General features: G+C 47.2%; 1 protein-coding gene across 3 annotated transcripts in view; it reads left to right on the top strand.

The window, feature by feature from the left end:
* Positions 1-22483, top strand: part of mybpc3 (myosin binding protein C3) — a 1308988-nt gene that overhangs the window by 404235 nt on the left and 882270 nt on the right. For all 3 annotated transcript variants that reach the window (XM_041197987.1, XM_041197986.1, XM_041197988.1), the window contains one exon: positions 22168-22274. In XM_041197987.1, the coding sequence (XP_041053921.1) occupies positions 22168-22274 (107 nt within the window). The remainder of the gene's footprint in view (positions 1-22167; positions 22275-22483) is intronic.

Genomic DNA, 22483 nt, shown 5'->3' on the forward strand with positions numbered 1-22483 from the left:
TTATGCTGGGCGGGTATAGTTTTTCTGATGGGCAGGTTCAATTTCTGTTGGGCGCGTTTAGTTTCTACTGGGCGGTTTACTTTCAGATGGGCGCGTTTAGTTTTTCTCATGGGCGGGTTTAGTTTCTCTGCCGGGCGGGTTTAGTTTCTGCTGGGTGGGTTTAGTTTCTGCTGGGTGGATTTAGTTTCTGCTGAGTGGGTTTAGTTTCTGCTGGGCGGGTTTAGTTTTTCTGCTGGGCGTGTTTAGTTTTTCTGCTGGGCGGGTTAATTTTTCTGCTGGGCGGGTTTAGTTTTTCTGCTGGGTGGGTTTAGTTTCTGCTGGGTGAGTTTAGTTTTTGCGGGGTGGGTTTAGTTTTTGCTGGGCAGGTTTAGTTTTTCTGCTGGGCGCGTTTAGTTTTTCTGCTGGGCGGGTTTAGTTTTTCTGTTGGGCGGGTTTAGATTTTATGCTGGGCGGGTATAGTTTTTCTGATGGGCAGGTTTAGTTTCTGTTGGGCGCGTTTAGTTTCTGCTGGGCGGTTTACTTTCAGATGGGCGCGTTCAGTTTTTCTGCTGGGCGGGTTTAGTTTCTCTGCTGGGTGGGTTTAGTTTCTGCTGGGTGGGTTTAGTTTCTGCTGGGCGGGTTTAGATTCTGCTGGGCGGGTTTCATTTTTCTGCTGGGCGCATTTAGTTTTGCTGCTGGGCAGGTTTATTTTCTGCTGGGTGGTTTTAGTTTCGCTGGGTGGGTTTAGTTTCTGCTGGGCGGTTTTAGTTTTTCTGCTGGGTGGGTTTAGTTTCTGCTGGGTGGGTTTAGTTTCTGCTGGGCGGGTTTAGATTCTACTGGGCGGGTTTAGTTTTTCTGCTGGGCGCATTTAGTTTTGCTGCTGGGCAGGTTTATTTTCTGCTGGGTGGTTTTAGTTTCGCAGGGTGGGTTTAGTTTCTGCTGGGCAGGTTTTGTTTCTGCTGGGCGGATTTACTTTCTGCTGGGCAGTTTTAGTTTCTGCTGCGCAGATTTAGTTTCTTTTGGGCGAGTTCATTTTCTGCTGGATGGTTTTATTTTATGCTGATTGGGTTTAGTTTCTGCTGGGGGGGGTTTAGTTTCTGCTGGGCTGGTTTAATTTCTGCTGTGCGGGTTTAGTTTTACTGGTGGATGGGTTTAGTTTCTGCTGGGCGGGTTTAGTTTTTCTGATGGGTGTGTTTAGTTTCTGCTTGGGGGTTTAGTTTCTGCTGGGTGGCTTTAGTTTCTGCTGGGCGGATTTAGTTTCTGCTGTGCGGATTTAGTTTCTGCTGGGCAGGTTTAGTTTCTGCTGCGCAGATTTAGTTTCTTTTGGGCGGGTTTATTTTGTGCTGGATGGTTTTATTTTCTGCTGAGTGTGTTTAGGTTCTGCTGGGCGGGTTTAGTTTCTGCTGGGTGGGTTTAGTTTCTGCTGGGTGGTTTTAGTTTCTGCTGGGCGGGTTTAGATTCTGCTGGGCGGGTTTCGTTTTTCTGCTGGGCGCATTTAGTTTTGCTGCTGGGCAGGTTTATTTTCTGCTGGGTGGTTTTAGTTTCGCTGGGTGGGTTTAGTTTCTGCTGGGCGGTTTTAGTTTTTCTGCTGGGCGCGTTTAGTTTTTCTGCTGGGCGGGTTTATTTTTTCTGCTGGGCGGGTTTATTTTTTCTGCTGGGCGGGTTTAGTTTCTGCTGGGTGGGTTTAGTTTCTGCTGGGTGGGTTTAGTTTTTCTGCAGAATGAGTTTAGCTTTTCTTCTTGGTGGGTTTAGTTTCTGCTGGGCCTTTATAGTTTTTCTGCTGGGCGTATTTAGTTTTTCTGCTGGGCAGGCCTAATTTCCTCTGGCCGGGTTTAGTTTCTGCTGGGCGGGTTTAGTTTTTCTGCGGGATGAGTTTAGTTTTTCTCCTTGGTGGTTTTAGTTTCTGCTGGGCATTTTTAGTTTTTCTGCTTGGCAGGTTTAGTTTTTCTGCTGTATGGGTTTAGTTTGTCTGCTGGGCGTATTTAGTTTTTCTGCTGGGCAGGCTTTGTTTCTGCTGGGCGGGTTTAGTTTCTGCTGGGCGGGTTTAGATTCTGCAGGGCGCGTTTATTTTTTCTGCTGGGCGGGTTTAGTTTCTGCTGGGTGGGTTTAATTTCTGCCGGACGGGTTTGGTTTCCGCTGCGTGGATTTAGTTTCTGTTGGGCGGGTTTAGTTTCTGCTGGGCATGTTTAGTTTCTGCTGGGCAGGTTTATTTTCTGCTGGGCGGGTTTAGTTTCTGCTGCAGGGATTTAATTTCTGTTGGGCGCGTTTAGTTTCTGCTGTGTGGGTTTACTTTCTGCTGGGCGGGTTTAGTTTCTGCTGTGTGGGTTTAGTTTCTGCTGGGCCGGTTTAGTTTCTGCTGTGCGGGTTTAGTTTCTGCTGGGTGGGTTTAGTTTCTGCTGGGTGGGTTTAGTTTCTGCTGGGTGGGTTTAGTTTCTGCTGGGCGGGTTTAGATTCTGCTGGGCGGGTTTCGTTTTTCTGCTGGGCGCATTTAGTTTTGCTGCTGGGCAGGTTTATTTTCTGCTGGGTGGTTTTAGTTTCGCTGGGTGGGTTTAGTTTCTGCTGGGCGGTTTTAGTTTTTCTGCTGGGCGCGTTTAGTTTTTCTGCTGGGCGGTTTTAGTTTTTCTGCTGGGCGGGTTTAGTTTCTACTGGGTGGGTTTAGTTTCTGCTGGGCGGGTTTAGTTTTTCTGCAGAATGAGTTTAGTTTTTCTTCTTGGTGGGTTTAGTTTCTGCTGGGCATTTATAGTTTTTCTGCTGGGCGTATTTAATTTTTCTGCTGGGCAGGCCTAATTTCCTCTGGCCGGGTTTAGTTTCTGCTGGGCGGGTTTAGTTTTTTTGCGGGGTGAGTTTAGTTTTTCTCCTTGGTGGTTTTAGTTTCTGCTGGGCATTTTTAGTTTTTCTGCTTGGCAGGTTTAGTTTTTCTGCTGTATGGGTTTAGTTTGTCTGCTGGGCGTATTTAGTTTTTCTGCTGGGCAGGCTTTGTTTCTGCTGGGCGGGTTTAGTTTCTGCTGGGCGGGTTTAGATTCTGCAGGGCGCGTTTATTTTTTCTGCTGGGCGTGTTTAGTTTCTGCTGGGCGGGTTTAATTTCTGCCGGATGGGTTTGGTTTCCGCTGCGTGGATTTAGTTTCTGTTGGGCGGGTTTAGTTTCTGCTGGGCATGTTTAGTTTCTGCTGGGTGGGTTTATTTTCTGCTGGGCGGGTTTAGTTTCTGCTGCAGGGATTTAATTTCTGTTGGGCGGGTTTAGTTTCTGCTGTGTGGGTTTAGTTTCTGCTGGGCCGGTTTAGTTTCTGCTGGGTGGGTTTAGTTTCTGCTGGGTGGGTTTAGTTTCTGCTGGGCAGGTTTTGTTTCTGCTGGGCGGATTTACTTTCTGCTGGGCAGTTTTAGTTTCTGCTGCGCAGATTTAGTTTCTTTTGGGCGAGTTCATTTTCTGCTGGATGGTTTTATTTTATGCTGATTGGGTTTAGTTTCTGCTGGGGGGGTTTAGTTTCTGCTGGGCTGGTTTAGTTTCTGCTGTGCGGGTTTAGTTTTACTGGTGGATGGGTTTAGTTTCTGCTGGGCGGGTTTAGTTTTTCTGATGGGTGTGTTTAGTTTCTGCTTGGGGGTTTAGTTTCTGCTGGGCGGCTTTAGTTTCTGCTGGGCGGATTTAGTTTCTACTGTGCGGATTTAGTTTCTGCTGGGCAGGATTAGTTTCTGCTGCGCAGATTTAGTTTCTTTTGGGCGGGTTTATTTTGTGCTGGATGGTTTTATTTTCTGCTGAGTGTGTTTAGGTTCTGCTGGGTGGGTTTAGTTTCTGTTGGGCTGGTTTAGTTTCTGCTGTGCGGGTTTAGTTTTACTGGTGGAGGAGTTCAGTTTTTACTGGACGGGTTTAGTTTTTCTGATGGGAGTGTTTAGTTACTGCTTGGCGAGTTTAGTTTCTGCTGGGCGGGTTTAGTTTCTGCTGGGCAGGTTTAGTTTCTGCTGTGCGGATTTAGTTTCTGCTGGGTGGGTTTAGTTTCTGCTGGGCGGGTTTAGTTTTTCTGCTGGGCGGGTTTAGTGTTTCTGTTGGGCGGGTTTAGATTTTATGCTGGGCGGGTATAGTTTTTCTGATGGGCAGGTTCAATTTCTGTTGGGCGCGTTTAGTTTCTACTGGGCGGTTTACTTTCAGATGGGCGCGTTTAGTTTTTCTCATGGGCGGGTTTAGTTTCTCTGCCGGGCGGGTTTAGTTTCTGCTGGGTGGGTTTAGTTTCTGCTGGGTGGATTTAGTTTCTGCTGAGTGGGTTTAGTTTCTGCTGGGCGGGTTTAGTTTTTCTGCTGGGCGTGTTTAGTTTTTCTGCTGGGCGGGTTAATTTTTCTGCTGGGCGGGTTTAGTTTTTCTGCTGGGTGGGTTTAGTTTCTGCTGGGTGAGTTTAGTTTTTGCGGGGTGGGTTTAGTTTTTGCTGGGCAGGTTTAGTTTTTCTGCTGGGCGCGTTTAGTTTTTCTGCTGGGCGGGTTTAGTTTTTCTGTTGGGCGGGTTTAGATTTTATGCTGGGCGGGTATAGTTTTTCTGATGGGCAGGTTTAGTTTCTGTTGGGCGCGTTTAGTTTCTGCTGGGTGGTTTACTTTCAGATGGGCGCGTTCAGTTTTTCTGCTGGGCGGGTTTAGTTTCTCTGCTGGGTGGGTTTAGTTTCTGCTGGGTGGGTTTAGTTTCTGCTGGGCGGGTTTAGATTCTGCTGGGCGGGTTTCATTTTTCTGCTGGGCGCATTTAGTTTTGCTGCTGGGCAGGTTTATTTTCTGCTGGGTGGTTTTAGTTTCGCTGGGTGGGTTTAGTTTCTGCTGGGCGGTTTTAGTTTTTCTGCTGGGTGGGTTTAGTTTCTGCTGGGTGGGTTTAGTTTCTGCTGGGCGGGTTTAGATTCTACTGGGCGGGTTTAGTTTTTCTGCTGGGCGCATTTAGTTTTGCTGCTGGGCAGGTTTATTTTCTGCTGGGTGGTTTTAGTTTCGCAGGGTGGGTTTAGTTTCTGCTGGGCAGGTTTTGTTTCTGCTGGGCGGATTTACTTTCTGCTGGGCAGTTTTAGTTTCTGCTGCGCAGATTTAGTTTCTTTTGGGCGAGTTCATTTTCTGCTGGATGGTTTTATTTTATGCTGATTGGGTTTAGTTTCTGCTGGGGGGGTTTAGTTTCTGCTGGGCTGGTTTAATTTCTGCTGTGCGGGTTTAGTTTTACTGGTGGATGGGTTTAGTTTCTGCTGGGCGGGTTTAGTTTTTCTGATGGGTGTGTTTAGTTTCTGCTTGGGGGTTTAGTTTCTGCTGGGTGGCTTTAGTTTCTGCTGGGCGGATTTAGTTTCTGCTGTGCGGATTTAGTTTCTGCTGGGCAGGTTTAGTTTCTGCTGCGCAGATTTAGTTTCTTTTGGGCGGGTTTATTTTGTGCTGGATGGTTTTATTTTCTGCTGAGTGTGTTTAGGTTCTGCTGGGCGGGTTTAGTTTCTGCTGGGTGGGTTTAGTTTCTGCTGGGTGGTTTTAGTTTCTGCTGGGCGGGTTTAGATTCTGCTGGGCGGGTTTCGTTTTTCTGCTGGGCGCATTTAGTTTTGCTGCTGGGCAGGTTTATTTTCTGCTGGGTGGTTTTAGTTTCGCTGGGTGGGTTTAGTTTCTGCTGGGCGGTTTTAGTTTTTCTGCTGGGCGCGTTTAGTTTTTCTGCTGGGCGGGTTTATTTTTTCTGCTGGGCGGGTTTATTTTTTCTGCTGGGCGGGTTTAGTTTCTGCTGGGTGGGTTTAGTTTCTGCTGGGTGGGTTTAGTTTTTCTGCAGAATGAGTTTAGCTTTTCTTCTTGGTGGGTTTAGTTTCTGCTGGGCCTTTATAGTTTTTCTGCTGGGCGTATTTAGTTTTTCTGCTGGGCAGGCCTAATTTCCTCTGGCCGGGTTTAGTTTCTGCTGGGCGGGTTTAGTTTTTCTGCGGGATGAGTTTAGTTTTTCTCCTTGGTGGTTTTAGTTTCTGCTGGGCATTTTTAGTTTTTCTGCTTGGCAGGTTTAGTTTTTCTGCTGTATGGGTTTAGTTTGTCTGCTGGGCGTATTTAGTTTTTCTGCTGGGCAGGCTTTGTTTCTGCTGGGCGGGTTTAGTTTCTGCTGGGCGGGTTTAGATTCTGCAGGGCGCGTTTATTTTTTCTGCTGGGCGGGTTTAGTTTCTGCTGGGTGGGTTTAATTTCTGCCGGACGGGTTTGGTTTCCGCTGCGTGGATTTAGTTTCTGTTGGGCGGGTTTAGTTTCTGCTGGGCATGTTTAGTTTCTGCTGGGCAGGTTTATTTTCTGCTGGGCGGGTTTAGTTTCTGCTGCAGGGATTTAATTTCTGTTGGGCGCGTTTAGTTTCTGCTGTGTGGGTTTACTTTCTGCTGGGCGGGTTTAGTTTCTGCTGTGTGGGTTTAGTTTCTGCTGGGCCGGTTTAGTTTCTGCTGTGCGGGTTTAGTTTCTGCTGGGTGGGTTTAGTTTCTGCTGGGTGGGTTTAGTTTCTGCTGGGTGGGTTTAGTTTCTGCTGGGCGGGTTTAGATTCTGCTGGGCGGGTTTCGTTTTTCTGCTGGGCGCATTTAGTTTTGCTGCTGGGCAGGTTTATTTTCTGCTGGGTGGTTTTAGTTTCACTGGGTGGGTTTAGTTTCTGCTGGGCGGTTTTAGTTTTTCTGCTGGGCGCGTTTAGTTTTTCTGCTGGGCGGTTTTAGTTTTTCTGCTGGGCGCGTTTAGTTTCTACTGGGTGGGTTTAGTTTCTGCTGGGCGGGTTTAGTTTTTCTGCAGAATGAGTTTAGTTTTTCTTCTTGGTGGGTTTAGTTTCTGCTGGGCATTTATAGTTTTTCTGCTGGGCGTATTTAATTTTTCTGCTGGGCAGGCCTAATTTCCTCTGGCCAGGTTTAGTTTCTGCTGGGCGGGTTTAGTTTTTTTGCGGGATGAGTTTAGTTTTTCTCCTTGGTGGTTTTAGTTTCTGCTGGGCATTTTTAGTTTTTCTGCTTGGCAGGTTTAGTTTTTCTGCTGTATGGGTTTAGTTTGTCTGCTGGGCGTATTTAGTTTTTCTGCTGGGCAGGCTTTGTTTCTGCTGGGCGGGTTTAGTTTCTGCTGGGCGGGTTTAGATTCTGCAGGGCGCGTTTAGTTTCTGCTGGGCGTGTTTAGTTTCTGCTGGGCGGGTTTAGTTTCTGCTGCAGGGATTTAATTTCTGTTGGGCGGGTTTAGTTTCTGCTGTGTGGGTTTAGTTTCTGCTGGGCCGGTTTAGTTTCTGCTGGGTGGGTTTAGTTTCTGCTGGGTGGGTTTAGTTTCTGCTGGGCAGGTTTTGTTTCTGCTGGGCGGATTTACTTTCTGCTGGGCAGTTTTAGTTTCTGCTGCGCAGATTTAGTTTCTTTTGGGCGAGTTCATTTTCTGCTGGATGGTTTTATTTTATGCTGATTGGGTTTAGTTTCTGCTGGGGGGGTTTAGTTTCTGCTGGGCTGGTTTAGTTTCTGCTGTGAGGGTTTAGTTTTACTGGTGGATGGGTTTAGTTTCTGCTGGGCGGGTTTAGTTTTTCTGATGGGTGTGTTTAGTTTCTGCTTGGGGGTTTAGTTTCTGCTGGGCGGCTTTAGTTTCTGCTGGGCGGATTTAGTTTCTACTGTGCGGATTTAGTTTCTGCTGGGCAGGATTAGTTTCTGCTGCGCAGATTTAGTTTCTTTTGGGCGGGTTTATTTTGTGCTGGATGGTTTTATTTTCTGCTGAGTGTGTTTAGGTTCTGCTGGGTGGGTTTAGTTTCTGTTGGGCTGGTTTAGTTTCTGCTGTGCGGGTTTAGTTTTACTGGTGGAGGAGTTCAGTTTTTACTGGACGGGTTTAGTTTTTCTGATGGGAGTGTTTAGTTACTGCTTGGCGAGTTTAGTTTCTGCTGGGCGGGTTTAGTTTCTGCTGGGCAGGTTTAGTTTCTGCTGTGCGGATTTAGTTTCTGCTGGGTGGGTTTAGTTTCTGCTGGGCGGGTTTAGTTTTTCTGCTGGGCGGGTTTAGTGTTTCTGTTGGGCGGGTTTAGATTTTATGCTGGGCGGGTATAGTTTTTCTGATGGGCAGGTTCAATTTCTGTTGGGCGCGTTTAGTTTCTACTGGGCGGTTTACTTTCAGATGGGCGCGTTTAGTTTTTCTCATGGGCGGGTTTAGTTTCTCTGCCGGGCGGGTTTAGTTTCTGCTGGGTGGGTTTAGTTTCTGCTGGGTGGATTTAGTTTCTGCTGAGTGGGTTTAGTTTCTGCTGGGCGGGTTTAGTTTTTCTGCTGGGCGTGTTTAGTTTTTCTGCTGGGCGGGTTAATTTTTCTGCTGGGCGGGTTTAGTTTTTCTGCTGGGTGGGTTTAGTTTCTGCTGGGTGAGTTTAGTTTTTGCGGGGTGGGTTTAGTTTTTGCTGGGCAGGTTTAGTTTTTCTGCTGGGCGCGTTTAGTTTTTCTGCTGGGCGGGTTTAGTTTTTCTGTTGGGCGGGTTTAGATTTTATGCTGGGCGGGTATAGTTTTTCTGATGGGCAGGTTTAGTTTCTGTTGGGCGCGTTTAGTTTCTGCTGGGCGGTTTACTTTCAGATGGGCGCGTTCAGTTTTTCTGCTGGGCGGGTTTAGTTTCTCTGCTGGGTGGGTTTAGTTTCTGCTGGGTGGGTTTAGTTTCTGCTGGGCGGGTTTAGATTCTGCTGGGCGGGTTTCATTTTTCTGCTGGGCGCATTTAGTTTTGCTGCTGGGCAGGTTTATTTTCTGCTGGGTGGTTTTAGTTTCGCTGGGTGGGTTTAGTTTCTGCTGGGCGGTTTTAGTTTTTCTGCTGGGTGGGTTTAGTTTCTGCTGGGTGGGTTTAGTTTCTGCTGGGCGGGTTTAGATTCTACTGGGCGGGTTTAGTTTTTCTGCTGGGCGCATTTAGTTTTGCTGCTGGGCAGGTTTATTTTCTGCTGGGTGGTTTTAGTTTCGCAGGGTGGGTTTAGTTTCTGCTGGGCAGGTTTTGTTTCTGCTGGGCGGATTTACTTTCTGCTGGGCAGTTTTAGTTTCTGCTGCGCAGATTTAGTTTCTTTTGGGCGAGTTCATTTTCTGCTGGATGGTTTTATTTTATGCTGATTGGGTTTAGTTTCTGCTGGGGGGGTTTAGTTTCTGCTGGGCTGGTTTAATTTCTGCTGTGCGGGTTTAGTTTTACTGGTGGATGGGTTTAGTTTCTGCTGGGCGGGTTTAGTTTTTCTGATGGGTGTGTTTAGTTTCTGCTTGGGGGTTTAGTTTCTGCTGGGCGGCTTTAGTTTCTGCTGGGCGGATTTAGTTTCTGCTGTGCGGATTTAGTTTCTGCTGGGCAGGTTTAGTTTCTGCTGCGCAGATTTAGTTTCTTTTGGGCGGGTTTATTTTGTGCTGGATGGTTTTATTTTCTGCTGAGTGTGTTTAGGTTCTGCTGGGTGGGTTTAGTTTCTGTTGGGCTGGTTTAGTTTCTGCTGAGCGGGTTTAGTTTTACTGGTGGAGGAGTTCAGTTTTTACTGGACGGGTTTAGTTTTTCTGATGGGAGTGTTTAGTTACTGCTTGGCGAGTTTAGTTTCTGCTGGGCGGGTTTAGTTTCTGCAGGGCAGGTTTAGTTTCTGCTGTGCGGATTTAGTTTCTGCTGGGTGGGTTTAGTTTCTGCTGGGCGGGTTTAGTTTTTCTGCTGGGCGTGTTTAGTGTTTCTGTTGGGCGGGTTTAGATTTTATGCTGGGCGGGTATAGTTTTTCTGATGGGCAGGTTTAGTTTCTGTTGGGCGCGTTTAGTTTCTGCTGGGCGGTTTACTTTCAGATGGGCGCGTTTAGTTTTTCTCATGGGCGGGTTTAGTTTCTCTGCCGGGCGGGTTTAGTTTCTGCTGGGTGGGTTTAGTTTCTGCTGGGCGGATTTAGTTTCTGCTGGGTGGGTTTAGTTTCTGCTGGGCGGGTTTAGTTTTTCTGCTGGGCGTGTTTAGTTTTTCTGCTGGGCGGGTTAATTTTTCTGCTGGGCGGGTTTAGTTTTTCTGCTGGGTGGGTTTAGTTTCTGCTGGGTGGGTTTAGTTTTTGCTGGGTGGGTTTAGTTTTTGCTGGGCAGGTTTAGTTTTTCTGCTGGGCGCGTTTAGTTTTTCTGCTGGGCGGGTTTAGTTTTTCTGTTGGGCGGGTTTAGATTTTATGCTGGGCGGGTATAGTTTTTCTGATGGGCAGGTTTAGTTTCTGTTGGGTGTGTTTAGTTTCTGCTGGGCGGTTTACTTTCAGATGGGCGCGTTCAGTTTTTCTGCTGGGCGGGTTTAGTTTCTCTGCTGGGTGGGTTTAGTTTCTGCTGGGTGGGTTTAGTTTCTGCTGGGCGGGTTTAGATTCTGCTGGGCGGGTTTCGTTTTTCTGCTGGGCGCATTTAGTTTTGCTGCTGGGCAGGTTTATTTTCTGCTGGGTGGTTTTAGTTTCGCTGGGTGGGTTTAGTTTCTGCTGGGCGGTTTTAGTTTTTCTGCTGGGCGGGTTTAGTTTCTGCTGGGCGTGTTTAGATTCTGCAGGGCGTGTTTAGTTTTTCTGCTGGGCGGGTTTAATTTCTGCTGGGTGTGTTTAGATTCTGCTGGGCGTGTTTAGTTTCTGCTGGGCAGGTTTATTTCTGCTGGGCGGGTTTAGATTCTGCTGGAGAAGTTTAGTTTTTCTCCTTGGTGGGTTTAGTTTCTGCTAGGCAGATTTAGTTATTCTGCTGGACAGTCTTAGTTTTTCTTCTGGATGGGTTTATTTTTTCTGCTGGGCGTGTTTAGTTTTTCGGCTGGGCAGGCTTAGTTTCTGCTAGACGGATTTAGTTTTTCTGATGGGTGGGTTTAGTTTGTGCTGGGTAGGTTTAGTTTCTGCTGGGTGGGTTTAGTTTCTGTTTGGCATGTTTAGTTTCTGCTGGGCGAGTTTAGTTTCTGCTGGGCAGGTTTTGTTTCTGCTGGGCGGATTTGGTTTCTGCTGGGCAGGTTTAGTTTCTGCTGTGCAGATTTAGTTTCTTTTGGGCGCGTTTATTTTGTGCTGGATGCTTTTATTTTCTGCTGAGTGTGTTTAGGTTCTGCTGGGTGGGTTTGGTTTCTGTTGGGCTGGTTTAGTTTCTGCTGCGCGGGTTTAGTTTTACTGGTGGAGGCGTTTAGTTTTTACTGGACGGGTTTAGTTTTTCTGATGGGAGTGTTTAGTTACTGCTTGGCGAGTTTAGTTTCTGCTGGGCGGGTTTAGTTTCTGCTGGGCAGGTTTAGTTTCTGCTGTGCGGATTTAGTTTCTGCTGGGTGGGTTTAGTTTCTGCTGGGCGGGTTTAGTTTTTCTGCTGGGCGGGTTAATTTTTCTGCTGGGAAGGTTTAGTTTTTCTGCTGGGTGGGTTTAGTTTCTGCTGGGCGGGTTTAGTTTCTGCCTGCCGTGTTTATTTTTTTTGCTGGGTGGTTTTAGTTTCTGCTGGGTGGGTTTAGTTTTTGCTGGGCAGGTTTACTTTTTCTGCTGGGCGCGTTTAGATTTGATGCTGGGTGGGTATAGTTTTTCTGATGGGCAGGTTTAGTTTCTGTTGGGCGCGTTTAGTTTCTGCTGGGCGGTTTACTTTCAGATGGGCGCGTTTAGTTTTTCTGCTGGGCGGGTTTAGTTTCTCTGCTGGGCGGGTTTAGTTTCTGCTGGGCGAGTTTAGTTTCTGCTGGGCGGGTTTAGATTCTGCTGGGCGGGTTTCGTTTTTCTGCTGGGCGCATTTAGTTTTGCTGCTGGGCAGGTTTATTTTCTGCTGGGTGGTTTTAGTTTCACTGGGTGGGTTTAGTTTCTGCTGGGCGGTTTTAGTTTTTCTGCTGGGCGCGTTTAGTTTTTCTGCTGGGCGGGTTTATTTTTTCTGCTGGGCGGGTTTAGTTTCTGCTGGGTGGGTTTAGTTTCTGCTGGGCGGGTTTAGTTTTTCTGCAGTATGAGTTTAGTTTTTCTTCTTGGTGGGTTTAGTTTCTGCTGGGCATTTATAGTTTTTCTGCTGGGCGTATTTAGTTTTTCTGCTGGGCAGGCCTAATTTCCTCTGGCCGGATTTAGTTTCTGCTGGGCGGGTTTAGTTTTTCTGCGGGATGAGTTTAGTTTTTCTCCTTGGTGGTTTTAGTTTCTGCTGGGCATTTTTAGTTTTTCTGCTTGGCAGGTTTAGTTTTTCTGCTGTATGGGTTTAGTTTGTCTGCTGGGCGTATTTAGTTTTTCTGCTGGGCAGGCTTTGTTTCTGCTGGGCGGGTTTAGTTTCTGCTGGGCGGGTTTAGATTCTGCAGGGCGCGTTTATTTTTTCTGCTGGGCGGGTTTAGTTTCTGCTGGGTGGGTTTAATTTCTGCCGGGCGGGTTTGGTTTCCGCTGCGTGGATTTAGTTTCTGTTGGGCGGGTTTAGTTTCTGCTGGGCATGTTTAGTTTCTGCTGGGTGGGTTTATTTTCTGCTGGGCGGGTTTAGTTTCTGCTGCAGGGATTTAATTTCTGTTGGGCGGGTTTAGTTTCTGCTGTGTGGGTTTAGTTTCTGCTGGGCGGGTTTAGTTTCTGCTGGGCGGGTTTAGTTTCTGCTGGGTGGGTTTAGTTTCTGCTGGGTGGTTTTAGTTTCTGCTGGGCGGGTTTAGATTCTGCTGGGCGGGTTTCGTTTTTCTGCTGGGCGCATTTAGTTTTGCTGCTGGGCAGGTTTATTTTCTGCTGGGTGGTTTTAGTTTCGCTGGGTGGGTTTAGTTTCTGCTGGGCGGTTTTAGTTTTTCTGCTGGGCGCGTTTAGTTTTTCTGCTGGGCGGGTTTATTTTTTCTGCTGGGCGGGTTTAGTTTCTGCTGGGTGGGTTTAGTTTCTGCTGGGTGGGTTTAGTTTTTCTGCAGAATGAGTTTAGCTTTTCTTCTTGGTGGGTTTAGTTTCTGCTGGGCATTTATAGTTTTTCTGCTGGGCGTATTTAGTTTTTCTGCTGGGCAGGCCTAATTTCCTCTGGCCGGGTTTAGTTTCTGCTGGGCGGGTTTAGTTTTTCTGCGGGATGAGTTTAGTTTTTCTCCTTGGTGGTTTTAGTTTCTGCTGGGCATTTTTAGTTTTTCTGCTTGGCAGGTTTAGTTTTTCTGCTGTATGGGTTTAGTTTGTCTGCTGGGCGTATTTAGTTTTTCTGCTGGGCAGGCTTTGTTTCTGCTGGGCGGGTTTAGTTTCTGCTGGGCGGGTTTAGATTCTGCAGGGCGCGTTTATTTTTTCTGCTGGGCGGGTTTAGTTTCTGCTGGGTGGGTTTAATTTCTGCCGGACGGGTTTGGTTTCCGCTGCGTGGATTTAGTTTCTGTTGGGCGGGTTTAGTTTCTGCTGGGCATGTTTAGTTTCTGCTGGGCAGGTTTATTTTCTGCTGGGCGGGTTTAGTTTCTGCTGCAGGGATTTAATTTCTGTTGGGCGCGTTTAGTTTCTGCTGTGTGGGTTTACTTTCTGCTGGGCGGGTTTAGTTTCTGCTGTGTGGGTTTAGTTTCTGCTGGGCCGGTTTAGTTTCTGCTGTGCGGGTTTAGTTTCTGCTGGGTGGGTTTAGTTTCTGCTGGGTGGGTTTAGTTTCTGCTGGGTGGGTTTAGTTTCTGCTGGGCGGGTTTAGATTCTGCTGGGCGGGTTTCGTTTTTCTGCTGGGCGCATTTAGTTTTGCTGCTGGGCAGGTTTATTTTCTGCTGGGTGGTTTTAGTTTCGCTGGGTGGGTTTAGTTTCTGCTGGGCGGTTTTAGTTTTTCTGCTGGGCGCGTTTAGTTTTTCTGCTGGGCGGTTTTAGTTTTTCTGCTGGGCGGGTTTAGTTTCTACTGGGTGGGTTTAGTTTCTGCTGGGCGGGTTTAGTTTTTCTGCAGAATGAGTTTAGTTTTTCTTCTTGGTGGGTTTAGTTTCTGCTGGGCATTTATAGTTTTTCTGCTGGGCGTATTTAATTTTTCTGCTGGGCAGGCCTAATTTCCTCTGGCCGGGTTTAGTTTCTGCTGGGCGGGTTTAGTTTTTTTGCGGGATGAGTTTAGTTTTTCTCCTTGGTGGTTTTAGTTTCTGCTGGGCATTTTTAGTTTTTCTGCTTGGCAGGTTTAGTTTTTCTGCTGTATGGGTTTAGTTTGTCTGCTGGGCGTATTTAGTTTTTCTGCTGGGCAGGCTTTGTTTCTGCTGGGCGGGTTTAGTTTCTGCTGGGCGGGTTTAGATTCTGCAGGGCGCGTTTATTTTTTCTGCTGGGCGGGTTTAGTTTCTGCTGGGCGGGTTTAATTTCTGCCGGATGGGTTTGGTTTCCGCTGCGTGGATTTAGTTTCTGTTGGGCGGGTTTAGTTTCTGCTGGGCATGTTTAGTTTCTGCTGGGTGGGTTTATTTTCTGCTGGGCGGGTTTAGTTTCTGCTGCAGGGATTTAATTTCTGTTGGGCGGGTTTAGTTTCTGCTGTGTGGGTTTAGTTTCTGCTGGGCCGGTTTAGTTTCTGCTGGGTGGGTTTAGTTTCTGCTGGGTGGGTTTAGTTTCTGCTGGGCAGGTTTTGTTTCTGCTGGGCGGATTTACTTTCTGCTGGGCAGTTTTAGTTTCTGCTGCGCAGATTTAGTTTCTTTTGGGCGAGTTCATTTTCTGCTGGATGGTTTTATTTTATGCTGATTGGGTTTAGTTTCTGCTGGGGGGGTTTAGTTTCTGCTGGGCTGGTTTAGTTTCTGCTGTGCGGGTTTAGTTTTACTGGTGGATGGGTTTAGTTTCTGCTGGGCGGGTTTAGTTTTTCTGATGGGTGTGTTTAGTTTCTGCTTGGGGGTTTAGTTTCTGCTGGGCGGCTTTAGTTTCTGCTGGGCGGATTTAGTTTCTACTGTGCGGATTTAGTTTCTGCTGGGCAGGATTAGTTTCTGCTGCGCAGATTTAGTTTCTTTTGGGCGGGTTTATTTTGTGCTGGATGGTTTTATTTTCTGCTGAGTGTGTTTAGGTTCTGCTGGGTGGGTTTAGTTTCTGTTGGGCTGGTTTAGTTTCTGCTGTGCGGGTTTAGTTTTACTGGTGGAGGAGTTCAGTTTTTACTGGACGGGTTTAGTTTTTCTGATGGGAGTGTTTAGTTACTGCTTGGCGAGTTTAGTTTCTGCTGGGCGGGTTTAGTTTCTGCTGGGCAGGTTTAGTTTCTGCTGTGCGGATTTAGTTTCTGCTGGGTGGGTTTAGTTTCTGCTGGGCGGGTTTAGTTTTTCTGCTGGGCGGGTTTAGTGTTTCTGTTGGGCGGGTTTAGATTTTATGCTGGGCGGGTATAGTTTTTCTGATGGGCAGGTTCAATTTCTGTTGGGCGCGTTTAGTTTCTACTGGGCGGTTTACTTTCAGATGGGCGCGTTTAGTTTTTCTCATGGGCGGGTTTAGTTTCTCTGCCGGGCGGGTTTAGTTTCTGCTGGGTGGGTTTAGTTTCTGCTGGGTGGATTTAGTTTCTGCTGAGTGGGTTTAGTTTCTGCTGGGCGGGTTTAGTTTTTCTGCTGGGCGTGTTTAGTTTTTCTGCTGGGCGGGTTAATTTTTCTGCTGGGCGGGTTTAGTTTTTCTGCTGGGTGGGTTTAGTTTCTGCTGGGTGAGTTTAGTTTTTGCGGGGTGGGTTTAGTTTTTGCTGGGCAGGTTTAGTTTTTCTGCTGGGCGCGTTTAGTTTTTCTGCTGGGCGGGTTTAGTTTTTCTGTTGGGCGGGTTTAGATTTTATGCTGGGCGGGTATAGTTTTTCTGATGGGCAGGTTTAGTTTCTGTTGGGCGCGTTTAGTTTCTGCTGGGCGGTTTACTTTCAGATGGGCGCGTTCAGTTTTTCTGCTGGGCGGGTTTAGTTTCTCTGCTGGGTGGGTTTAGTTTCTGCTGGGTGGGTTTAGTTTCTGCTGGGCGGGTTTAGATTCTGCTGGGCGGGTTTCATTTTTCTGCTGGGCGCATTTAGTTTTGCTGCTGGGCAGGTTTATTTTCTGCTGGGTGGTTTTAGTTTCGCTGGGTGGGTTTAGTTTCTGCTGGGCGGTTTTAGTTTTTCTGCTGGGTGGGTTTAGTTTCTGCTGGGTGGGTTTAGTTTCTGCTGGGCGGGTTTAGATTCTACTGGGCGGGTTTAGTTTTTCTGCTGGGCGCATTTAGTTTTGCTGCTGGGCAGGTTTATTTTCTGCTGGGTGGTTTTAGTTTCGCAGGGTGGGTTTAGTTTCTGCTGGGCAGGTTTTGTTTCTGCTGGGCGGATTTACTTTCTGCTGGGCAGTTTTAGTATCTGCTGCGCAGATTTAGTTTCTTTTGGGCGAGTTCATTTTCTGCTGGATGGTTTTATTTTATGCTGATTGGGTTTAGTTTCTGCTGGGGGGGTTTAGTTTCTGCTGGGCTGGTTTAATTTCTGCTGTGCGGGTTTAGTTTTACTGGTGGATGGGTTTAGTTTCTGCTGGGCGGGTTTAGTTTTTCTGATGGGTGTGTTTAGTTTCTGCTTGGGGGTTTAGTTTCTGCTGGGCGGCTTTAGTTTCTGCTGGGCGGATTTAGTTTCTGCTGTGCGGATTTAGTTTCTGCTGGGCAGGTTTAGTTTCTGCTGCGCAGATTTAGTTTCTTTTGGGCGGGTTTATTTTGTGCTGGATGGTTTTATTTTCTGCTGAGTGTGTTTAGGTTCTTCTGGGTGGGTTTAGTTTCTGTTGGGCTGGTTTAATTTCTGCTGAGCGGGTTTAGTTTTACTGGTGGAGGAGTTCAGTTTTTACTGGACGGGTTTAGTTTTTCTGATGGGAGTGTTTAGTTACTGCTTGGCGAGTTTAGTTTCTGCTGGGCGGGTTTAGTTTCTGCAGGGCAGGTTTAGTTTCTGCTGTGCGGATTTAGTTTCTGCTGGGTGGGTTTAGTTTCTGCTGGGCGGGTTTAGTTTTTCTGCTGGGCGTGTTTAGTGTTTCTGTTGGGCGGGTTTAGATTTTATGCTGTGCGGGTATAGTTTTTCTGATGGGCAGGTTTAGTTTCTGTTGGGCGCGTTTAGTTTCTGCTGGGCGGTTTACTTTCAGATGGGCGCGTTTAGTTTTTCTCATGGGCGGGTTTAGTTTCTCTGCCGGGCGGGTTTAGTTTCTGCTGGGTGGGTTTAGTTTCTGCTGGGCGGATTTAGTTTCTGCTGGGTGGGTTTAGTTTCTGCTGGGCGGGTTTAGTTTTTCTGCTGGGCGTGTTTAGTTTTTCTGCTGGGCGGGTTAATTTTTCTGCTGGGCGGGTTTAGTTTTTCTGCTGGGTGGGTTTAGTTTCTGCTGGGTGGGTTTAGTTTTTGCTGGGTGGGTTTAGTTTTTGCTGGGCAGGTTTAGTTTTTCTGCTGGGCGCGTTTAGTTTTTCTGCTGGGCGGGTTTAGTTTTTCTGTTGGGTGGGTTTAGATTTTATGCTGGGCGGGTATAGTTTTTCTGATGGGCAGGTTTAGTTTCTGTTGGGTGTGTTTAGTTTCTGCTGGGCGGTTTACTTTCAGATGGGCGCGTTCAGTTTTTCTGCTGGGCGGGTTTAGTTTCTCTGCTGGGTGGGTTTAGTTTCTGCTGGGTGGGTTTAGTTTCTGCTGGGCGGGTTTAGATTCTGCTGGGCGGGTTTCGTTTTTCTGCTGGGCGCATTTAGTTTTGCTGCTGGGCAGGTTTATTTTCTGCTGGGTGGTTTTAGTTTCGCTGGGTGGGTTTAGTTTCTGCTGGGCGGTTTTAGTTTTTCTGCTGGGCGGGTTTAGTTTCTGCTGGGCGTGTTTAGATTCTGCAGGGCGTGTTTAGTTTTTCTGCTGGGCGGGTTTAATTTCTGCTGGGTGTGTTTAGATTCTGCTGGGCGTGTTTAGTTTCTGCTGGGCAGGTTTATTTCTGCTGGGCGGGTTTAGATTCTGCTGGAGAAGTTTAGTTTTTCTCCTTGGTGGGTTTAGTTTCTGCTAGGCAGATTTAGTTATTCTGCTGGACAGTCTTAGTTTTTCTTCTGGATGGGTTTATTTTTTCTGCTGGGCGTGTTTAGTTTTTCGGCTGGGCAGGCTTAGTTTCTGCTAGACGGGTTTAGTTTTTCTGATGGGTGGGTTTAGTTTGTGCTGGGTAGGTTTAGTTTCTGCTGGGTGGGTTTAGTTTCTGTTTGGCATGTTTAGTTTCTGCTGGGCGAGTTTAGTTTCTGCTGGGCAGGTTTTGTTTCTGCTGGGCGGATTTGGTTTCTGCTGGGCAGGTTTAGTTTCTGCTGTGTAGATTTAGTTTCTTTTGGGCGCGTTTATTTTGTGCTGGATGCTTTTATTTTCTGCTGGGTGTGTTTAGGTTTTGCTGGGTGGGTTTGGTTTCTGTTGGGCTGGTTTAGTTTCTGCTGCGCAGGTTTAGTTTTACTGGTGGAGGCGTTTAGTTTTTACTGGACGGGTTTAGTTTTTCTGATGGGAGTGTTTAGTTAATGCTTGGCGAGTTTAGTTTCTGCTGGGCGGGTTTAGTTTCTGCTGGGCAGGTTTAGTTTCTGCTGTGCGGATTTAGTTTCTGCTGGGTGGGTTTAGTTTCTGCTGGGCGGGTTTAGTTTTTCTGCTGGGCGGGTTAATTTTTCTGCTGGGCAGGTTTAGTTTTTCTGCTGGGTGGGTTTAGTTTCTGCTGGGCGGGTTTAGTTTCTGCCTGCCGTGTTTATTTTTTTTGCTGGGTGGTTTTAGTTTCTGCTGGGTGGGTTTAGTTTTTGCTGGGCAGGTTTAGTTTTTCTGCTGGGCGCATTTAGAGTTGATGCTGGGTGGGTATAGTTTTTCTGATGGGCAGGTTTAGTTTCTGTTGGGCGCGTTTAGTTTCTGCTGGGCGGTTTACTTTCAGATGGGCGCGTTTAGTTTTTCTGCTGGGCGGGTTTAGTTTCTCTGCTGGGCGGGTTTAGTTTCTGCTGGGTGGGTTTAGTTTCTGCTGGGCGGGTTTAGATTCTGCTGGGCGGGTTTCGTTTTTCTGCTGGGCGCATTTAGTTTTGCTGCTGGGCAGGTTTATTTTCTGCTGGGTGGTTTTAGTTTCGCTGGGTGGGTTTAGTTTCTGCTGGGCGGTTTTAGTTTATCTGCTGGGCGCGTTTAGTTTTTCTGCTGGGCGGGTTTATTTTTTCTGCTGGGCGGGTTTAGTTTCTGCTGGGTGGGTTTAGTTTCTGCTGGGCGGGTTTAGTTTTTCTGCAGAATGAGTTTAGTTTTTCTTCTTGGTGGGTTTAGTTTCTGCTGGGCATTTATAGTTTTTCTGCTGGGCGTATTTAATTTTTCTGCTGGGCAGGCCTAATTTCCTCTGGCCGGGTTTAGTTTCTGCTGGGCGGGTTTAGTTTTTCTGCGGGATGAGTTTAGTTTTTCTCCTTGGTGGTTTTAGTTTCTGCTGGGCATTTTTAGTTTTTCTGCTTGGCAGGTTTAGTTTTTCTGCTGTATGGGTTTAGTTTGTCTGCTGGGCGTATTTAGTTTTTCTGCTGGGCAGGCTTTGTTTCTGCTGGGCGGGTTTAGATTCTGCAGGGCGCGTTTATTTTTTCTGCTGGGCGGGTTTAGTTTCTGCTGGGCGGGTTTAATTTCTGCCGGACTCGTTTGGTTTCCGCTGCGTGGATTTAGTTTCTGTTGGGCGGGTTTAGTTTCTGCTGGGCATGTTTAGTTTCTGCTGGGTGGGTTTATTTTCTGCTGGGCGGGTTTAGTTTCTGCTGCAGGGATTTAATTTCTGTTGGGCGGGTTTAGTTTCTGCTGTGTGGGTTTAGTTTCTGCTGGGCAGGTTTAGTTTCTGCTGGGTGGCTTTAGTTTCTGCCGGGGGGGTTTAGTTTCTGCTGGGCAGGTTTTGTTTCTGCTGGGCGGATTTACTTTCTGCTGGGCAGTTTTAGTTTCTGCTGCGTAGATTTAGTTTCTTTTGGGCGAGTTCATTTTCTGCTGGATGGTTTTATTTTATGCTGATTGGGTTTAGTTTCTGCTGGGGGGGTTTAGTTTCTGCTGTGCGGGTTTAGTTTTACTGGTGGATGGGTTTAGTTTCTGCTGGGCGGGTTTAGTTTTTCTGATGGGTGTGTTTAGTTTCTGCTTGGGGGTTTAGTTTCTGCTGGGCGGCTTTAGTTTCTGCTGGGCGGATTTAGTTTCTGCTGGGCGGATTTAGTTTCTGCTGGGCAGGTTTAGTTTCTGCTGCGCAGATTTAGTTTCTTTTGGGCGGGTTTATTTTGTGCTGGATGGTTTTATTTTCTGCTGAGTGTGTTTAGGTTCTGCTGGGTTGGTTTAGTTTCTGTTGGGCTGGTTTAGTTTCTGCTGCGCGGGTTTAGTTTTACTGGTGGAGGAGTTTAGTTTTTACTGGACGGGTTTAGTTTTTCTGATGGGAGTGTTTAGTTACTGCTTGGCGAGTTTAGTTTCTGCTGGGCGGGTTTAGTTTCTGCAGGGCAGGTTTAGTTTCTGCTGTGCGGATTTAGTTTCTGCTGGGTGGGTTTAGTTTCTGCTGGGCGGGTGTAGTTTCTGCTGGGCGGGATTAGTTTCTGTTGGGCCGGTTTAGTTTCTGCTGGGCGTGTTTAGCTTCTGCAGGGCGCTTTTAGTTTTTCTGCTGGGCGTGTTTAGTTTCTTCTGGGCGGGTTTAGTTTCTGCTGGGTGGGTTTAGATTCTGCTCTATGAGTTTAGTTTTTCTCCTTGGTGGGTTTAGTTTCTGCTGGGCAGATTTAGTTATTCTGCTGGGCAGTCTTAGTTTTTCTTCTGGATTGGTTTAGTTTTTCTGCTGGGCGTGTTTAGTTTTTCTGCTGGGCAGGCTTAGTTTCTGCTGGACGGGTTTAGTTTTTCTGATGGGTGCGTTTAGTTTGTGCTGGGCGGGTTTAGTTTCTGCTGGGCGTGTTTAATTTCTGCTGGGCGGGTTTTGTTTCTGCAGCGCGGATTTAGTTTCTGTTGGGCGGGTTTAGTTTCTGCTGGGCAGGTTTAGTTTCTGCTGGGCATGTTTAGTTTCTGCTGGGCGGTTTTAGTTTCTGTTGGATGTTTTTAGTTTCTGCTGGGTGGGTTTAGTTTCTGCTGGGCGTGTTTAGTTTCTGCTGGGTGGGTTTAGTTTCTGCTGGGCGGGTTTAGTTTCTCTGCTGGGCGGGTTTAGTTTTTCTGCTGGGCGGGGTTAGTTTTTCTGCTGGGCAGTTTTAGTGTTTCTGCTGGGCATGTTTAGTTTCAACTGGATTGCTTTAGTTTTTGCTGGGCCAGTTTAGATTCTGCTGGGAGGATTTAATTTCTGCTGGGCGGTTTTAGTTTCTGCTGGACGGGTTTAGTTTTTCTGCTGGGCAGGTTTAGTTTCTGCTGGACGGGTTTAATTTTTCTGCTGGGTGGGTTTAGTTTCTGCTGGGCTGGTTTAATTTCTGCTGGGTGGTTTAGTTTCTGCTGGGTGGGTATAGTTTCTGCTGGGTGGGTTTAGTTCCTGCTGGGTGGGTTTTAGTTTCTGCTGGACATGTTTAATTTCTGCTGGACGGGTTTAGTTTCTGCTGGGTGGGTTTAGTTTCTGCTGGGCGCGTTTAGTTTTTCTGCTGGGCGGGTTTAGTTTTTTTGCCGGATGGGTTTAGTTTTTCTGCTGGGCGGGTATAGTTTTTGCTGGACGGGTTTAATTTTTCTGCTGGGCGTGTATAGTTTTTCTGCTGGACGCGTTTAGTTTTTCTACTGGGCGGGTATAGTTTCTGCTGGGCAGGTTTAGTTTTTGCTGGGCGGGTTTAGTTTCTGCTGGACAGGTTTAGTTTCTGCTGGGCGTGTTTAGTTTCTGCTGGGCGCATTTAGTTTTTCTGCTGGGCGTGTTTAGTTTTTTTGCTGGGCGGGTTTAGTTTTTCTGCTGGGCGGGGTTAGTTTCTGCTGTGCGGTTTTAGTTTCTGCTGGACGGGTTTAGTTTCTGCTGGGCGGGTTTAGTTTCTGCTGGGCCCATTTAGTTTTTCTGCTGGGCGGGTTTAGTTTTTCTGGTGGGCGGGTTTAGTTTCTGCTGGGTGGGTTTAGTTTTTCTGCTGGGTGGGTTTAGTTTTTCTGCTGGGCGGTATAGTTTCTGCTGGGCGGGTATAGTTTCTGCTGGGTGGGTATAGTTTCTGCTGGGTGGGTTTAGTTTTTCTGCTGGGCAGTATAGTTTCTGCTGGGCGGGTTTAGTTTCTGCTTGGCGGGTTTAGTTTCTGCTGGGTGGGTTTCGTTTTTCTGCTCGGCGGGTTTAGTTTTTCTGCTGGGCAGGTTTAGTTTTTCTGTTGGACAGGTTTAGTTTTTCTGCTGGAAGGGTTTAGTGTGTGCTCGGTGGGTTTAGTGTCTGCTGGGTGGATATAGGTCCTGCTGGGTGCATTTAGTGTTTGCCTGGCAGGTTTAATGTCTGCTGGGTGGGTTTAGTTCCTGCTGGGTGCATTTAGTTTTTGCCTGGTAGGTTTAGTATCTGCTGGGTGGGTTTAGTTCCTGCTGTGTGGGTTTAGTGTCTGCCCGGTGGTTTTAGTGCATTCTGACTCACACAGTTATTCTTGGTTGTATTACTGATTACTGTCAGACTCACTAATGTATTGTTTATTTTTCCCAGAATCCACAAACTTGTGATCGACAATGTGAGACCACAAGATGAGGGCGATTACACTTTCGTACCTGATGGGTTTGCCTTCAACCTCTCGGCCAAGTTGAACTTCCTGGGTGAGCTACGGGCAGTGCTGACCCTGGGGCTGGGTGATGTTTCTGCAGTTTAGTAACTCGACTCACTGAGTAACAGTGTGCACTACAGCAATGCAGAGATGAATGGTGTCTGCCAATAGGTTTGGTATTGTCTGGGGTAGAACAGTGTCAGCTAAATCCTCACCATTCCAGCCTCCTCACTAATTTAGTTGCTGAATTTAGTGAACCCT

The sequence above is a fragment of the Carcharodon carcharias genome, chromosome 10, assembly GCF_017639515.1.
Source record: "Carcharodon carcharias isolate sCarCar2 chromosome 10, sCarCar2.pri, whole genome shotgun sequence".
Classification (NCBI taxonomy): domain Eukaryota; kingdom Metazoa; phylum Chordata; class Chondrichthyes; order Lamniformes; family Lamnidae; genus Carcharodon; species Carcharodon carcharias.